Source organism: Scheffersomyces coipomensis (genome assembly GCF_036884675.1).
Source record: "Scheffersomyces coipomensis strain NRRL Y-17651 chromosome Unknown DFJ63scaffold_3, whole genome shotgun sequence".
Classification (NCBI taxonomy): Eukaryota; Fungi; Ascomycota; class Pichiomycetes; order Serinales; family Debaryomycetaceae; genus Scheffersomyces; species Scheffersomyces coipomensis.
In genome coordinates, this window is record NW_027042894.1 from 900073 (window position 1) to 913403 (window position 13331).

Consider the following 13331-nt stretch of genomic DNA (forward strand, 5'->3'; position numbering starts at 1 on the left):
ACATCACTAACCATTACCAAGATACGGTCAAGTACTTAACTTACCCATTGATACTTTCAATCTCAGATCTCTGTAGTCCCTGAATAGTTAACTTTAAGTCATATTACATTTGTATACACTGTAATTTGATGAGAAGCGAAAAGAATCAGCTAATCGATTTTCCCCCATGGTAACACAAATATGATAAAGGAGAAACAAATAAAAGTATTTAATATACGGCAACGACACATTGAATTTATTCATTAGCTGATGCCTTTATGGTTTGGTTATTTTATATCAGAGACTGGCCATTACCCCTTCCCTATTAACTCTAACCAAGTCTTTGACATTCAATCAATTAATCATGGACTGATTTATAAAGTCTAAGCTTATTTCATTCATTTGTTTGTTTATAGTCTTTTCTTTTCGTTTAATCCCTGATTCATGTACATCGTATGGATCACAATTTTAAACATTCATCTAGATCAATAATCACATTGCTAATCCCCTTACTTTTATTCGTTTACATAGTAGTTAGGAGTTATCAAATTTATTTCCGAAGCTGCAAAACTTTCTTTTTTTTTTACGATCAAGCCCAAAAAAATTATGCGTAGAGTGGGGGAGAATTCATTAACAATGGAACTCACTTCTATACATGCAATTGGGTGCAAATTAATAATAAATATATATTTCTACATACCTCTATATACTACCAAATCTATAAGAAATCAAGAACATCATTATTATTATTCGATTTCTGTCCTTGAATATGAGATGAAGTAGTATTACTACTATTCCTTGAACCAGATGAATTAGGTGTTAAAACCATATTAGAATTGAATCCAGGCGGATATTTAGTAGGAGGAGTTACAATTCTATTGTTATTGATAGCATTACCCACATTTGGCTTTAATGGAGTTTGAGGGAATCCATTAGTATTAGGTTTAGATGGAAGTTCCTTTGATAAATTAATGGTTGGTCTGGTAGAAGGGGTGATTCTAGCCTGTTGAAAATCTTCAAATTCATCATCATCATCATCATCAGCATCATGATAACCATTGTTGTTTCTAGTAGTATTGTTATTTCTAGTATATTTAGGTTTGTCAAAAGTACTATTCAATGTATTTAACATTCTAGTATTATTAACATTGGTTGAAGGACTTGAAGCACCAAACTTCAAAGCTGGTACATTGCTTTGATTATTATTTAAACTTGAATAACGATTAGTAGGAGATGTGGTGGCAGCAGCATTCTTTAAATTCAATGGAGTTGTCTTATGAGCAATAGTAGTATTATTTTTATGAGGAGGTGAAGACTTGACGGTTGGAGTAAGTACTTTTGGCGTTAAGGTTGTTGCTGATGAAGGACCTTTATAAATATTATCTTTACTACCATCATTTATAGTTTGAGAATTTATCAATGATTCAAAATTCCCATCAAATGAATTCCCATTGACTCTAGTGGAATTAGGAACATTAACCGGTAATGTTGCCAATCTCTTTTCAATCAAATGCTTTTGAATAGAATTACAGACCTTCATAAACTCTTTAAATTCATCTTGACTGCAATCATTACAACTGAATGATAAACTTAAACATTGAGGTAAGATTGATTCCACTGAAGCTTCAAAATCTAAATTAACATGTTCACTTCTAATCAATTTTATAAAGAAACTTAACATACTTCTGACAATTCGTTTATCTCTACTTTTTAAATTCTTTAAGATTGGGAATAATTGATCATTAACAATAATCTTATCAATGATTTTCTTATCAACTAACATTTCAAATACTTCAATCGTAACTAATTTAGTGGATAAGATAGTAGTGGTTTTGAAAACTTGACATAACATTGGAAATAAGGTATTCTTGATATAGGGGAATTCAATCTTTTCTATAATGTTAGTTAAATATTTCAAATAAGTTTCTTGTAATTTGATTTGATCTTGTTTTTGACTTTGTTCAGCGGGAGCTGATGTTAATACTAAATCAAGAATATTCTTATAAAAATCAACAATTTGATTATCATGTAATTTATCTTGTAAAATTGATAAATTCTCCACTAATGTTAATCTCGTCTTGACTGATGCTTTGATTAATTTTGAATAAGTTTCAGGAGCTTTTTTATTCTTCTTATCATCTTTAAAAAGTGTACCAAAGATTTTATCTTGGAAAGTTAAACTTGATATACTTGAACCAATCTTTAAGATGATATTTAATGAAATAGTTATTAATTGATCAGTATCAGTTTCAATCACAGGTCCAGTAAGAACATTCAATTCATTAACTAATAAATCAATCAATAATGGTAATAATTTCAGGGATTTAAAACTGGCAGGGAATTGAGATAATAAATCTTTACCTAATTCATTATTTGGATCCAAAAGTCCATTCATAAATAATAATTTCTCTTCAAGAGTCTTAGTGGAAAATTCATCAATAAACCACATGGCTTTAATTAAACTTCCATTGAAATAATTAGAATCAATGAATTGATCAATGGTTAATCTATCATGAGGATATCTTGCTAATAATTGAGGATAGATAGGATATAAACTTTCGGGAATCTTCTTTAATAAATATTTTAATTCATTTACTTTATGATTATAAAACTTTTGTTGGAATTTCTGAAACTCACCTTTATAATCATTTATGCTATTGGAATCAAAACAGTTGATTAATTGATCTCCATCATTATATAAATAGTATATTATACATCCTAATGACCATATATCATTCCCAAAATCTAATTTCAGTTGACTATCAATAATCAATTCAGGAGCAGTGAAGTTCATATTTAAATTAACAAATGGAATCAAACTTGAATTATTCATAATATAAAAATTATCTCGTTCTTGAGGACTTATTTCATTCAAATTTTGTAAGAATTTAAATCCCCCAAGTTTCCAATCTCCTTGATTATTAATGTAGATAGATGACGGTTGTAAATTGAAATGAATGATTGAACAGTAATTATGCAAGAATTGAAGCCCCTTCGATACTTGTAACAACCCCTTTTGAATATTAAGTTCATCCTTACTTAAATTACTAGCAGTAAGTAAATTATCTGTAAGTGGCTCACTTACAAAGATGAACTTCAGTTTGGTTTCTTCAAGTACTTCATAAATTTGTAAGATTTGAGGGTGTTTAAGCTTACTCAATTGATTCACTTCAAACTTAATAAGCTCATACGACTCTGATATTATAATCTTAGGATTCTTGGATGATGATGAAGTCGAACATAATCTTGTGACCATAGCCTCAAACTTTGATTTATCAAAGATGAATACCGATACAATCCTTCCATTACTCTTATGCTTGGCAGGGTAAACATACCAAGGTTCAGATACAAAGGATGGATTCTCCAGCACATTGTAACTTCCCCTTATACCGGTTTGGAAGAATCCTTTAAACATTGATGGATTGGTGGTAATGATTTAAGGATTGATAAGACTTTGAATCGTAATTCATGATGTGTTTAATTTTATTTTTTTTCTGGAGACACAGAAATTTATAAACTGCAAAATTTTATTTTTCTTTGTAAACTGTAAAAATCTCAAATCTCAAAAAAAAATTCAAGTCCTCTTTAAAGTGTGTAAAGAGACAAGTTAAAAGACAACAATATTTCATAGTTCATTGAATTAATTAGATACAATGGAATTGTTGAAGGAAAACTTTAAGAACTCGGCAGATAGGCTAGATAAGCCATCGGACTATTTGATAAAGAAGGCGGTCAGAAAACAAAATTTCACTGATTTAGAAAAGTCATTACGTTCAAGAACCATTTATGTTGGTAATTTATCTCATTTCACCACTGAAGAACAGATTCATGAATTATTCCTGAAATGTGGATCTATAGATAGAATAATAATGGGTTTGGATAGAAATAAATTAACTCCTTGTGGATTCTGCTTTGTCATATATAAAACTGAAGATGGGTCATTAAATGCCATGAAATTCTTATCCAAAACTGTGCTAGATGGACAAAGTTTGGCTATTGATTTAGATCCAGGCTTTATTGATGGTAGACAGTTTGGTAGAGGTATGTTTGGTGGTCAAGCTGGTCAAGAAGCTGCTGCTGCTGCTGAAAATGGTGGTGGTAGAGGAGGTTTCAGAGGTCGTGGAGGTTTCCGTGGTGGTTTTAGAAGTAGAGGAGGTAATTTCAGAGGTGGTAGAGGTTTCAGAGGCGGTTTTAGAGGTAATAGAGGTGGTTTTAGAGGTGGTAGAGATAGAGGAGAAACTTCTGTATATATTCCATCTGCTGATCCAACCTTCAATAATCAAAATCCTCCCCCATTTGATCCAATGGGTGGATTCAATCAACAATTTTGAATCCAATTTGTAACATTAGTTTAATTATAACGTCGATAATATACGAAAATAGGCATTTACTTTTACATTGATGTAATTTTTTAGAAAAGATCTTTTTTAAGATTAAGTAAAATAACTAACTATAACAAAAAAAACATAAATTGTATCAAACAATTTATAAAAGGAAGAACCAAGAAATAGTTTTAATTTAAAGATAATCCTAAAGCTTCTCTTTGAGATTTTGAACTTGGATCAAAGTATGGAATCTCGGCTAAAGCTGTAACTCTAGTACCATGACGATCATCTTCATCAACATCATAATCTGGAATAGCATAATGTTGAGAGATTCTATTATCCCAAATAGCAGAAGTACCAAAACCTTCTTTAGTTGGTTGCCATTTGAATCTAACTTGAATATCTAAATTCTTTTCATAAACAGAGTATAAGTATTCTAAGATTAAATTAGATTCATCTGGTTCTAATCCAACAATTCTAACAGTCATAGCTCTATTAACAAATAAAGATTTCCAGCCAGTAGCAGGATGAGTTCTAACAATTGGATGTTCTCTTTCAATATATTTTGGACCCTTTAAAGGATTGGCTCTGTCAATATATTGATGAGCAGATCTATAAATAGCAGTCTTACCATCAACGAATTGTTGTAAAGCTGGAGATAATTTATCATAAGCAGCATAACCAGATGCCCAAGCAGTATCACCACCAGTTTTTGGAATAGTATCATTATGTAAATGAGTAAGTCCGGCAGGTTGATGTTCATGGACTAAATCAGTGTGCCATCCAGCAGCAGCTTGCTTCTTTTTGAAACCTTTTGAAAGACCATAATATTCATTAAAGAATTTTCTCCAAATAACACTGATTCCACTACCTTTAGCAATTTCATCAGCATCTTCTCTTTCTGGTAATGGAACATGTGGGGCTTGAGGATGTCTTTCAACTTGACCCCAATATTCACCTAAAGCAAGTTGAGCTTGAGGAGAAAGATCTTGATCTCTAAAGAAAACAACAACTCTTTCAGCTACCAATAAAGCTAATTCATTCTTTTGTTTATCATTTAATTCTGATAATTGTAATCCAACAATTTCAGTACCAATATGTTTAGTTAAATGTCTAACTTCTTTAGCAGCTCCCAATAAAGCTTTCTTTTCTGGATCAGCTTTTTTACCTTTTTCAACGTATGGAAAATCTTTATTTCTAATAGCAAAAGCTTCATCGGCAAATTTTGGAATTTCATCAGGAAGTGGAATAACAGGATATCCCTTAGATAAGTCAATACCATATTTTTCAAATCTCTTTCTAGCTGGTTCAGGTAAGATCTTTAAATATTCCAATTGAGGACCAGTGTTGGTACTAGCGTTTTCACCACCAAATCCATGACTGATTGGTTTTAATTTAGCTAATTTTCTGACAGTCTGTTCGATATCGTCTTCAGCTGGAGTAGCTGTTTGAGTAGCAGTTGGAGGAGCCATTTTTCTACTTGTTTATTATAAGGTTATAATGTGATTTAAAAGAAAGATAAATTTAACAACTTCAATTGAACAATTGAGAGTAATTGAACACCTTTTTATACTTATTACTGATTAGTAATAAATGTTAAATCATTCTAAGTCTACAAAACAATATAAATTGAAAAGTAGCCACCACAGTTAATTTATATAGTATTCAAGGGGTTGGAAAACATACGACATTTCCTCGCAAATATAAGAGTTATCCCCGAATCTAAATTAATTCAATTATAATCACATATCAAAACTAAGCATGTTTAAGCACAATTGATTGTGAGGTGAATTGGTGGGGAGGGAGGAGATTTGATTTGATCCCCTAAATTGTATATAGATATAAAATTGCATCCACAATTTTTGTGGTGGCTCCAAAAAATAATAGCGAGCGAGTCTGACCAATATGCACACTTTAATTTCTAATTGGAATATTAAACTATGATAAGGAGAATTATATACCGCTGGCGGTCAGTTCAAGTAACTATGGAGTTTTATTAAATCATATGGATATGGAAGCTGATTGTCGGATGTAGTGTCAAATTAAATTATACCCGAACTTTGACTTGACTTTTCATTCTCTTTGCTGTGAAGAAATGGATGATTATGAAGTAACTACTCATAAATGAAGAATCCTTCTAACATATATAAGTATGATTCATTCCAATCATTTTAATCGGAATTATTTTTCACTCAAGGAAGTATCGTTCATATATAGAAAAATGTTTGAAATGGAAGAATCACTTTGTGACTAAGGATTTGTCATTGTTACCACTCATCCCTTCGTTATCAATGGTTTGTCACCGCTTGTGGTGACAAAAAGGGGGGAATACGATTACAAATACAATAAAATCCTTTAACTATCAAACTTAAACCTAACTAGTTAATATTGGTACCAATGCTCTACCATGGCCATTATGAGTAGTATTTGTTAAGACATATCACACTAATTCGTATAAAATGGGGGTCAAACATGATGATAAAGACCACTGCTGTTGACTCACTGCTTATCGTCAAATGATGGCCGCAAAAATTTAATGTTTTTTTGTGGAGAAAGCGGAAAAAACAACAAATGGAAATATATTCAAACTTTTTTGGAAGTAAAAATGTATGTATATATATATATAATGGTTCTTCTAACTTGAACTAAACTAGAATTCAATTCATCATATATATAGACGTATAAAAAAAATCCTTTGGAGTTATAAAGTAAATAATTCAAAGAATCAAAATCGACAGAAAAACAAAAAATAGTAAAAATTTTGTAAAAATAAGGTAACGAGGAAGAATTAAAAAAATGGAAAAGTAACAAATTCAAAATAACGACAGAATTTGTGAAGCCAAGGCAAGGGGGAATACTTCCATCATGTTTAAATTTGACAATTAATGTAATCATCAGAGAAGAAACTTGAAAGAACACAGTAATTACCGTTGTAACAAGCGGTAGAAACTTTAGTACCATTGGCACATTTTGGAACTTGAGGAGAGAATCTATATTGGTAATCCATGTATAATTGATTGAATTCAATATCAGATTGGTTAGCAATCTTTTGTAAGACGAAATTGTTCCAGAAAGTGGCATTAAGTGGGGAAGAAAGTGGCCATTCACCTTGTGGATCATAAACATCTCTAGCGGAATATTCATAATTCCAAGCTGGTTCAGCACCGGCATTACCGAAAGTTTCATTTAATCTAGTAAAGTAATTGTAAGAATTCATGATATTGAAAGATTCATTTTCAACTTCATAATATCTCCATGATGGATTCAAGTATTGAATAGAAGTAATAGATTGTAAAACCCAAGCCATGTTGATAATATCAGCACCGGCATTAGTACCATTACTTGAGTGAAGAATATGGAATTGATCCATATGGGTGTGACCAAAGAAAATATTGGCAATAGTGTATGGAGAGAATCTTTCAATAATTTGACCAAAAATTCTGGATTGTAATGGTAAAGCATCTGAGTCAGAAGTTGGAATATGAGCCATTAACCAAACTCTTTGTCCAATCTTTTCACTTTCAACTAATTCATTGATTAAGAATTCCCATTGACCGAATGCATCACCATTGGTTGATAAATCAATATAAGACCATAAATTCTTTTGGTAGTAAGCATTAGAGTTTAAGGAAATAACTTTCAATCCTCTTGGAGTAACATAAGAGAAACCAGAGTAATGAGAGTTAAGGGTAGTAATGTTAGTACCGTTTAACCATCCATTACCAATCCATAATTGATTAACATCATCTTCATTCCAGTCATAGGAGTTATTGAAAGCATAACTGATTGGAGAAAGTTGACCATATGGGAAAGTATCATGATTACCAAGAGTTGGGAAAACTGGAGTACCCTTTAAGAAATGTTTCATGATTTCAAAAGTTCTCTTTTCTTCAGAAAGAGTCAAGTTTGGAGTACAACCTGGAAGATAATGATCAACAACATCACCAGTGAAGACAACGAATTCGAAATCATTAGTAGAATTATCAGCGTAGAAATCACTAATATATTTCAAAGAATTGTTTAATAAAAGTTCTGGAATATCACATAAGTAACCACCGAATGAAGTGGCTGGAAGACTTTCAAAGTTCCATCCACGATGTAATGGGAAATCATAATAATCACCAGGATGATAAACATCATTCTCATCATAATAAGCATCTGGGTAGAAAGAAAGACCTTTAGTAATTTCAGTATCAAGAACTGTATAACCAGAAGTGAAATTATAAGAAGGACCTGGTAAAGTGGCAGCAACAGATGCTGGTAAACAACATGGAGTAGCGGAACAATTACTTTCAGAACCAACTTTATAGTGTTGTTGAAGATGGAAATCAGTAATATGAAGAACATTAAATCTTTCAGTGTTGTTGGTATAGTTTGGTTCAGAATTATATTGAGGTAATTTAGCAGGATACCAAGTATCAACGCCATATAATTCATTAACATCTGGAGTTTCAGGTAAATCACAAACACTTCCTTTATAGTAACAATAGTAAGTTAAATCTAAATCACTTGAAACATTGAAATTCTTTAATAAATGTAAGAAATCATTATCATAAAAGTTCACACTACCAATAGTACCAACACCAGAATCAAATTCATCTGTAAATTTTTCAAAATTTTTAGAATTGGTAGTGACGAAAAAATCATTGTTATCACATTTAGATTCAGTACCATTATTTGAAACCACACAGTATTTGAATAAAAGTAAACTGATTAAATGAGATTGATCAGGGTATTCGTTAAGTAAGGTTTGACCATATTTAATCTTGTTTTTACAAGCATTACATTTGGTACCATTGAAATTGGTTAAGTTTTTGATATGATCGTTAATGAAATCAGTTTCAACATCAGATAAATCAGCGTAAGTTTGATCCAAGTAATTACCAGCTCTATTTTCAATGTGTCTTTTAATTTGACGGGCACCTGGAATAGTAGAGCCAACGACAACTGAAGCAAGAGTTGAAGCGGCTAAAAAAATAGTTGCTAACTTCATGATTGAAAAAAGTCCTTGTCTTTAGTCTTTAAAGTGTTTGGTCTGACACAAAAGCAAGAGAAGGAAAGTAAAATGAAAAAAAAAACCAGGAAAATTGAATTGACATACTATTTTTAAAGGAAATTCCTTCTTCTATATATATAACTAAATAAATTCCATCCCATCCCATCCCAGGCTAGATTGGAGAAATTGAATTTTACGAAATAAATTTTTCAATTGTCCTCGAGAGATTAGGTAGGAAAGCTTAATCTAATTGGGTGTATCTCCTTTTTACAGTACAAAAGGTTTGTCTCCTATTAGGTGAAAAATTTTTGTTTAAGTGCTTAAATTTATTTTTGCATTATTCGGCTGCATTGTGCTATGTATTATGCAGGACGGGTTCCTTACACTAAAAAGAAAAAGGTTCATACACGTGTAAGTACAACATGGAAAGAGGGTGCAAATGTTATGAGAGCGTTTTGAGGGGGGACAAAGGAGAGGCAATGGCGGTGGAATTTGGGTAAACATACCGGATTTGAATTGCGGAGGATACTAATTTGGATAATATCTGTCTGAAAAGGAGGAATGAGACATGATAATTGGGATGGAATGTTTTTATTTCTTAATCATCATGGAGCATACGGTATGATATATTGCTGTACAGCACTGACCAATCATTCCTCCTAATTAGTTACATACACTCGGTCCTTAAAGGGATTTAAATTAAATATTTTTCAATTGAGCAGATTAGAAAAATTTTTCAAATGCTAATCTAGTTTGAAACCCATGTATGGGTTTATTAGTATGTACAAAATCCTCCAATTTATTACTAGACAATGGGGTCCATTGTAAACCAATAATAAGCAATTGATCTCGGATGTAAGAAGTGGATATTTTACCCGATATAGTATGATCATTATGTTATTTAAAATATCAGGTAATTGGTATATATCCTTTTAATATTTATGAAAAATCTTAAAAAAAGCCCCATGTTGCTTAGGGGTAATTTTTTGGGCTTTAATTAAAAGCGTTTGGATATTTTTACCCCCTTTTGAATCTTAAAATTCAATTCAATTGAATTCAATTATATGACCACTTTCACCCTAGCCCACGATTCTCTGACTAATTGATTGGGCTTAATGGAATCAACTTAGTATCCCATCAGCCATCGTCGCCTATAATACCTCTATTGTTTATTCGTATTGTCAACGTTCAGAAAATATTACACTCAAATATGAATAAAAAATATTTTTCATTGTAAAAACATTTCAATTTTCACAATTTTAACGCAAAAATATTACGAAAATTGATTTGATTTAACAAGGAATTTCAATTGGGTAATTGTCAATTGCTAATGGAGTTATTCCTTATCAAACTACATTAAATAAAAAGTTGGGGGAAAATTGAATTCAGATTTTATTGATAAACTTATTTTCAAGTATCTTTAAGTAAGTTTATTTTTAACCTCAAATCAGTTCCAGTTTCATTTTCGGGTTTTCTATGCTTTTTGATTCTGGGCTTTGAATTTTAGGAAAAGCGCATTTATTCAGTCACATGATAAATCACGATATGCGCATCACATGACCTAATTTTTCATTTTTCAGAGTCACTCAATTGGAGATTTTCAGAAAAGGTTAACCAAGTCAGTGTAAGTTGCCATTGAATAGTACCAATCAGATCATCATACATCAAAGTATTGATTTACATGGGTGTTAGATAATGTCGGTTAAAGCCAACAACTTAACCATGTCGCATATAGAGGACGTCAAGGATCGGATGACTCCTCTTCTCAATCAAAATGTATCATCAGCCTCACAAATAACATCATCAGCATCTCAAACCCCAACTGTACCATCTACAAACACTTTGAAGAAACATAAAACAAAAATGCATAGTAGATCCAATTCTCATGTTAAATTATCAACATCTACTGGTCCTAACAAGTCGGGATCAAGGCCTAATTTGAATAGATCTAAATCTACCGACGTATTAATAAGGACAAAGCTGGCCACAGCTTTGAAAAGAAATAATCGATCATTCACTAAATTAGCGGGTCTTCAACCATTAACTAAAACTGTTTCAAATCCAACTATTATTCGTTCGAATAAATCTACCGGATCTTTAAAGAATATGGGAGGTCCTAGTACCACTAGTCATGTTAGTGGACTTAAGACCAGCGGGAAAAAGGAAAGAGCTATTTTAAGATTAAATGATGATGACAATGAAGATTATGAAGATGTGGCAGAAGATGAAAATATAGAACCTGTACCTGAAAAATTCCATTTACATTCAAATTCAAATTCTTCCATAAATGATAGTGATAATAGTAATGTTGATCATAATACTACTCACATTCAAGATAGTAAAGATACTTCAGGAGAACTTAAAACTGTACATAGTAATTTGGTAACTTCAACCCGAAGTTCAGCTGAAAATCTCATAAATTCAGATAATCTCTATGGAGGTTCATTATTACTTTCTCAATCAACTGGTGTTACCAAGAAGATGGATGCAAAGAGTACGCTGATGTTATTAAATCAACGACTTAAAACTGGCGATGCATATGTCACTAATAATAAATTGGATTCTTCTCTTGAATCAGAACCTATCAGTGGTATTTCATTTAATGCCAATCGTCATGATGGTGAACAAAACATAGCGATGCCAGTTACGACTAATAGTAATGCGGTCCAAAATAATTCATATCAACCAAATCAAACTATATTCAATAATTTAAAGAGAACTAATAATCAATATCTAAATACCAAAAAGCAATTAGATCAACAACAGCATCCTCAAGCCCCACCTCCAAATGCAAATGTAACTAATGGTGTCAATAATTTTTCAAATTTCTTAGCTAATAATCAATCATCATCATCTTCAGCTGAATCAAGTAATCAACATATAGAAACAAGAACTCAACAACGGTTATGGTTACAGAGAGAAAATTCATTAATGGATGTTAGTAATCTTGATTCAGCTAAGCTTTCCAATTTTTCCAACTTATCACTTAATAATCTTATGTTTGCCCATAATTATAATCAAAGTCAAATTAATACTCGTGAATTAATGTCAGCTATGAATCCGCCTACACCAGGAGCTGCTCCAATGCAATCAAATCATAATTTAGTATCAAATGCATTGACAACCCCTCCTGCTAATGGATCATCAGAAGGAAGCTCAACTAATATTAATGGATTATTAAGTCTGGTGCAGAATAATCATCAAAATTCAATTCAATCAAGAACAGAATTTGAGAGATTAAATAGAGAATACTTGAATGTGAGAAGAAATTCAAATCCAGTAGGTGAGTCTTTAAGTAGACTTGAAAAATTATTGCCAGCAGAAAAGGGTGTTTTAAAAGTTGCCAAAACAAGACAGATTAATAATACATCACCGCTGACATTTTCAGCAAGTAATCAAAATGGTAATAATACATTTAAAGAATTTTCAGTGGCATTTCAAGAACAAGGTCAAGAAACCAATACAAAGTTGAAAAAGATTTGGCAGGAGGCTATATTGTCATCGACTCAGTTAAATCATGGTGCATCTGGTTACAGACTGGCTAGTGGCTCAGGAGCAGGATCCCAGTTTGGTAATCAATCACAAAGACCATCAAACCAAAGGTTGACGAGTAATCCAAATCAACAACCAACTACTAGAGCTGTTAAATTAGCTGCACAAGGGACTGGATCATTAGCACAATCACAAATCAAAAGAACAGAACAACAAATTCAACCACAGCAACAACAACAACAACAACAACAACAACAACAACAACAACAACAACAACAACAACAACAACAGCAACAGCAACAGCAACAACTGCTTAACGTAGCTTGAGTCAAAGCAAGACATGATTGCATTTTCGTAAGGTTTATAAATAGCTGGTCAAAAAAATAAAATAAAAATAGATATACGCAAAAGTTTATAGGATTTAAATACAAATTCACAGGGTAAGTTTTAATACATAAAATAGACTTTCATTTATTCTTAAATATATACATGAATCGAATTATAAAAGGTTTGTTTCTGTAATGTACAATGGAAATGCT

At 31.8% G+C, this 13331-nt stretch overlaps 5 protein-coding genes across 5 annotated transcripts; 2 read left to right on the top strand and 3 right to left on the bottom strand. All coding sequences in view use genetic code 12, as the record gives it.

Annotated features, from left to right (window-relative positions):
- Positions 1-643: 643 nt before the first annotated feature.
- DFJ63DRAFT_318407 (uncharacterized protein) lies at positions 644-3428 on the bottom strand. Its single transcript, XM_064906937.1, has one exon. The coding sequence runs from the start codon at positions 3392-3394 to the stop codon at positions 698-700; it is 2697 nt and encodes an 898-aa protein (XP_064762602.1). The 5' UTR covers positions 3395-3428; the 3' UTR covers positions 644-697.
- A 172-nt stretch (positions 3429-3600) lies between these two features.
- DFJ63DRAFT_318408 (uncharacterized protein) lies at positions 3601-4384 on the top strand. The gene has a single exon (XM_064906938.1). It carries the CDS (start codon positions 3633-3635, stop codon positions 4308-4310), a length of 678 nt encoding a protein of 225 aa, XP_064762603.1. The 5' UTR covers positions 3601-3632; the 3' UTR covers positions 4311-4384.
- Positions 4385-4492: 108 nt separating this feature from the next.
- On the bottom strand, positions 4493-5776 carry DFJ63DRAFT_334822 (TauD/TfdA dioxygenase family protein; the record flags this gene model as incomplete). Its single annotated transcript, XM_064908104.1, has 1 exon — positions 4493-5776. One exon carries the CDS (start codon positions 5774-5776, stop codon positions 4493-4495), a length of 1284 nt encoding a protein of 427 aa, XP_064762604.1.
- A 1397-nt stretch (positions 5777-7173) lies between these two features.
- Positions 7174-9297, bottom strand: DFJ63DRAFT_322544 (uncharacterized protein; the record flags this gene model as incomplete). Its single annotated transcript, XM_064907441.1, has 1 exon — positions 7174-9297. One exon carries the CDS (start codon positions 9295-9297, stop codon positions 7174-7176), a length of 2124 nt encoding a protein of 707 aa, XP_064762605.1.
- Positions 9298-11022: 1725 nt separating this feature from the next.
- TCO89 (Tco89p) lies at positions 11023-13119 on the top strand (the record flags this gene model as incomplete). Its single annotated transcript, XM_064908105.1, has 1 exon — positions 11023-13119. One exon carries the CDS (start codon positions 11023-11025, stop codon positions 13117-13119), a length of 2097 nt encoding a protein of 698 aa, XP_064762606.1.
- Positions 13120-13331: the final 212 nt, after the last annotated feature.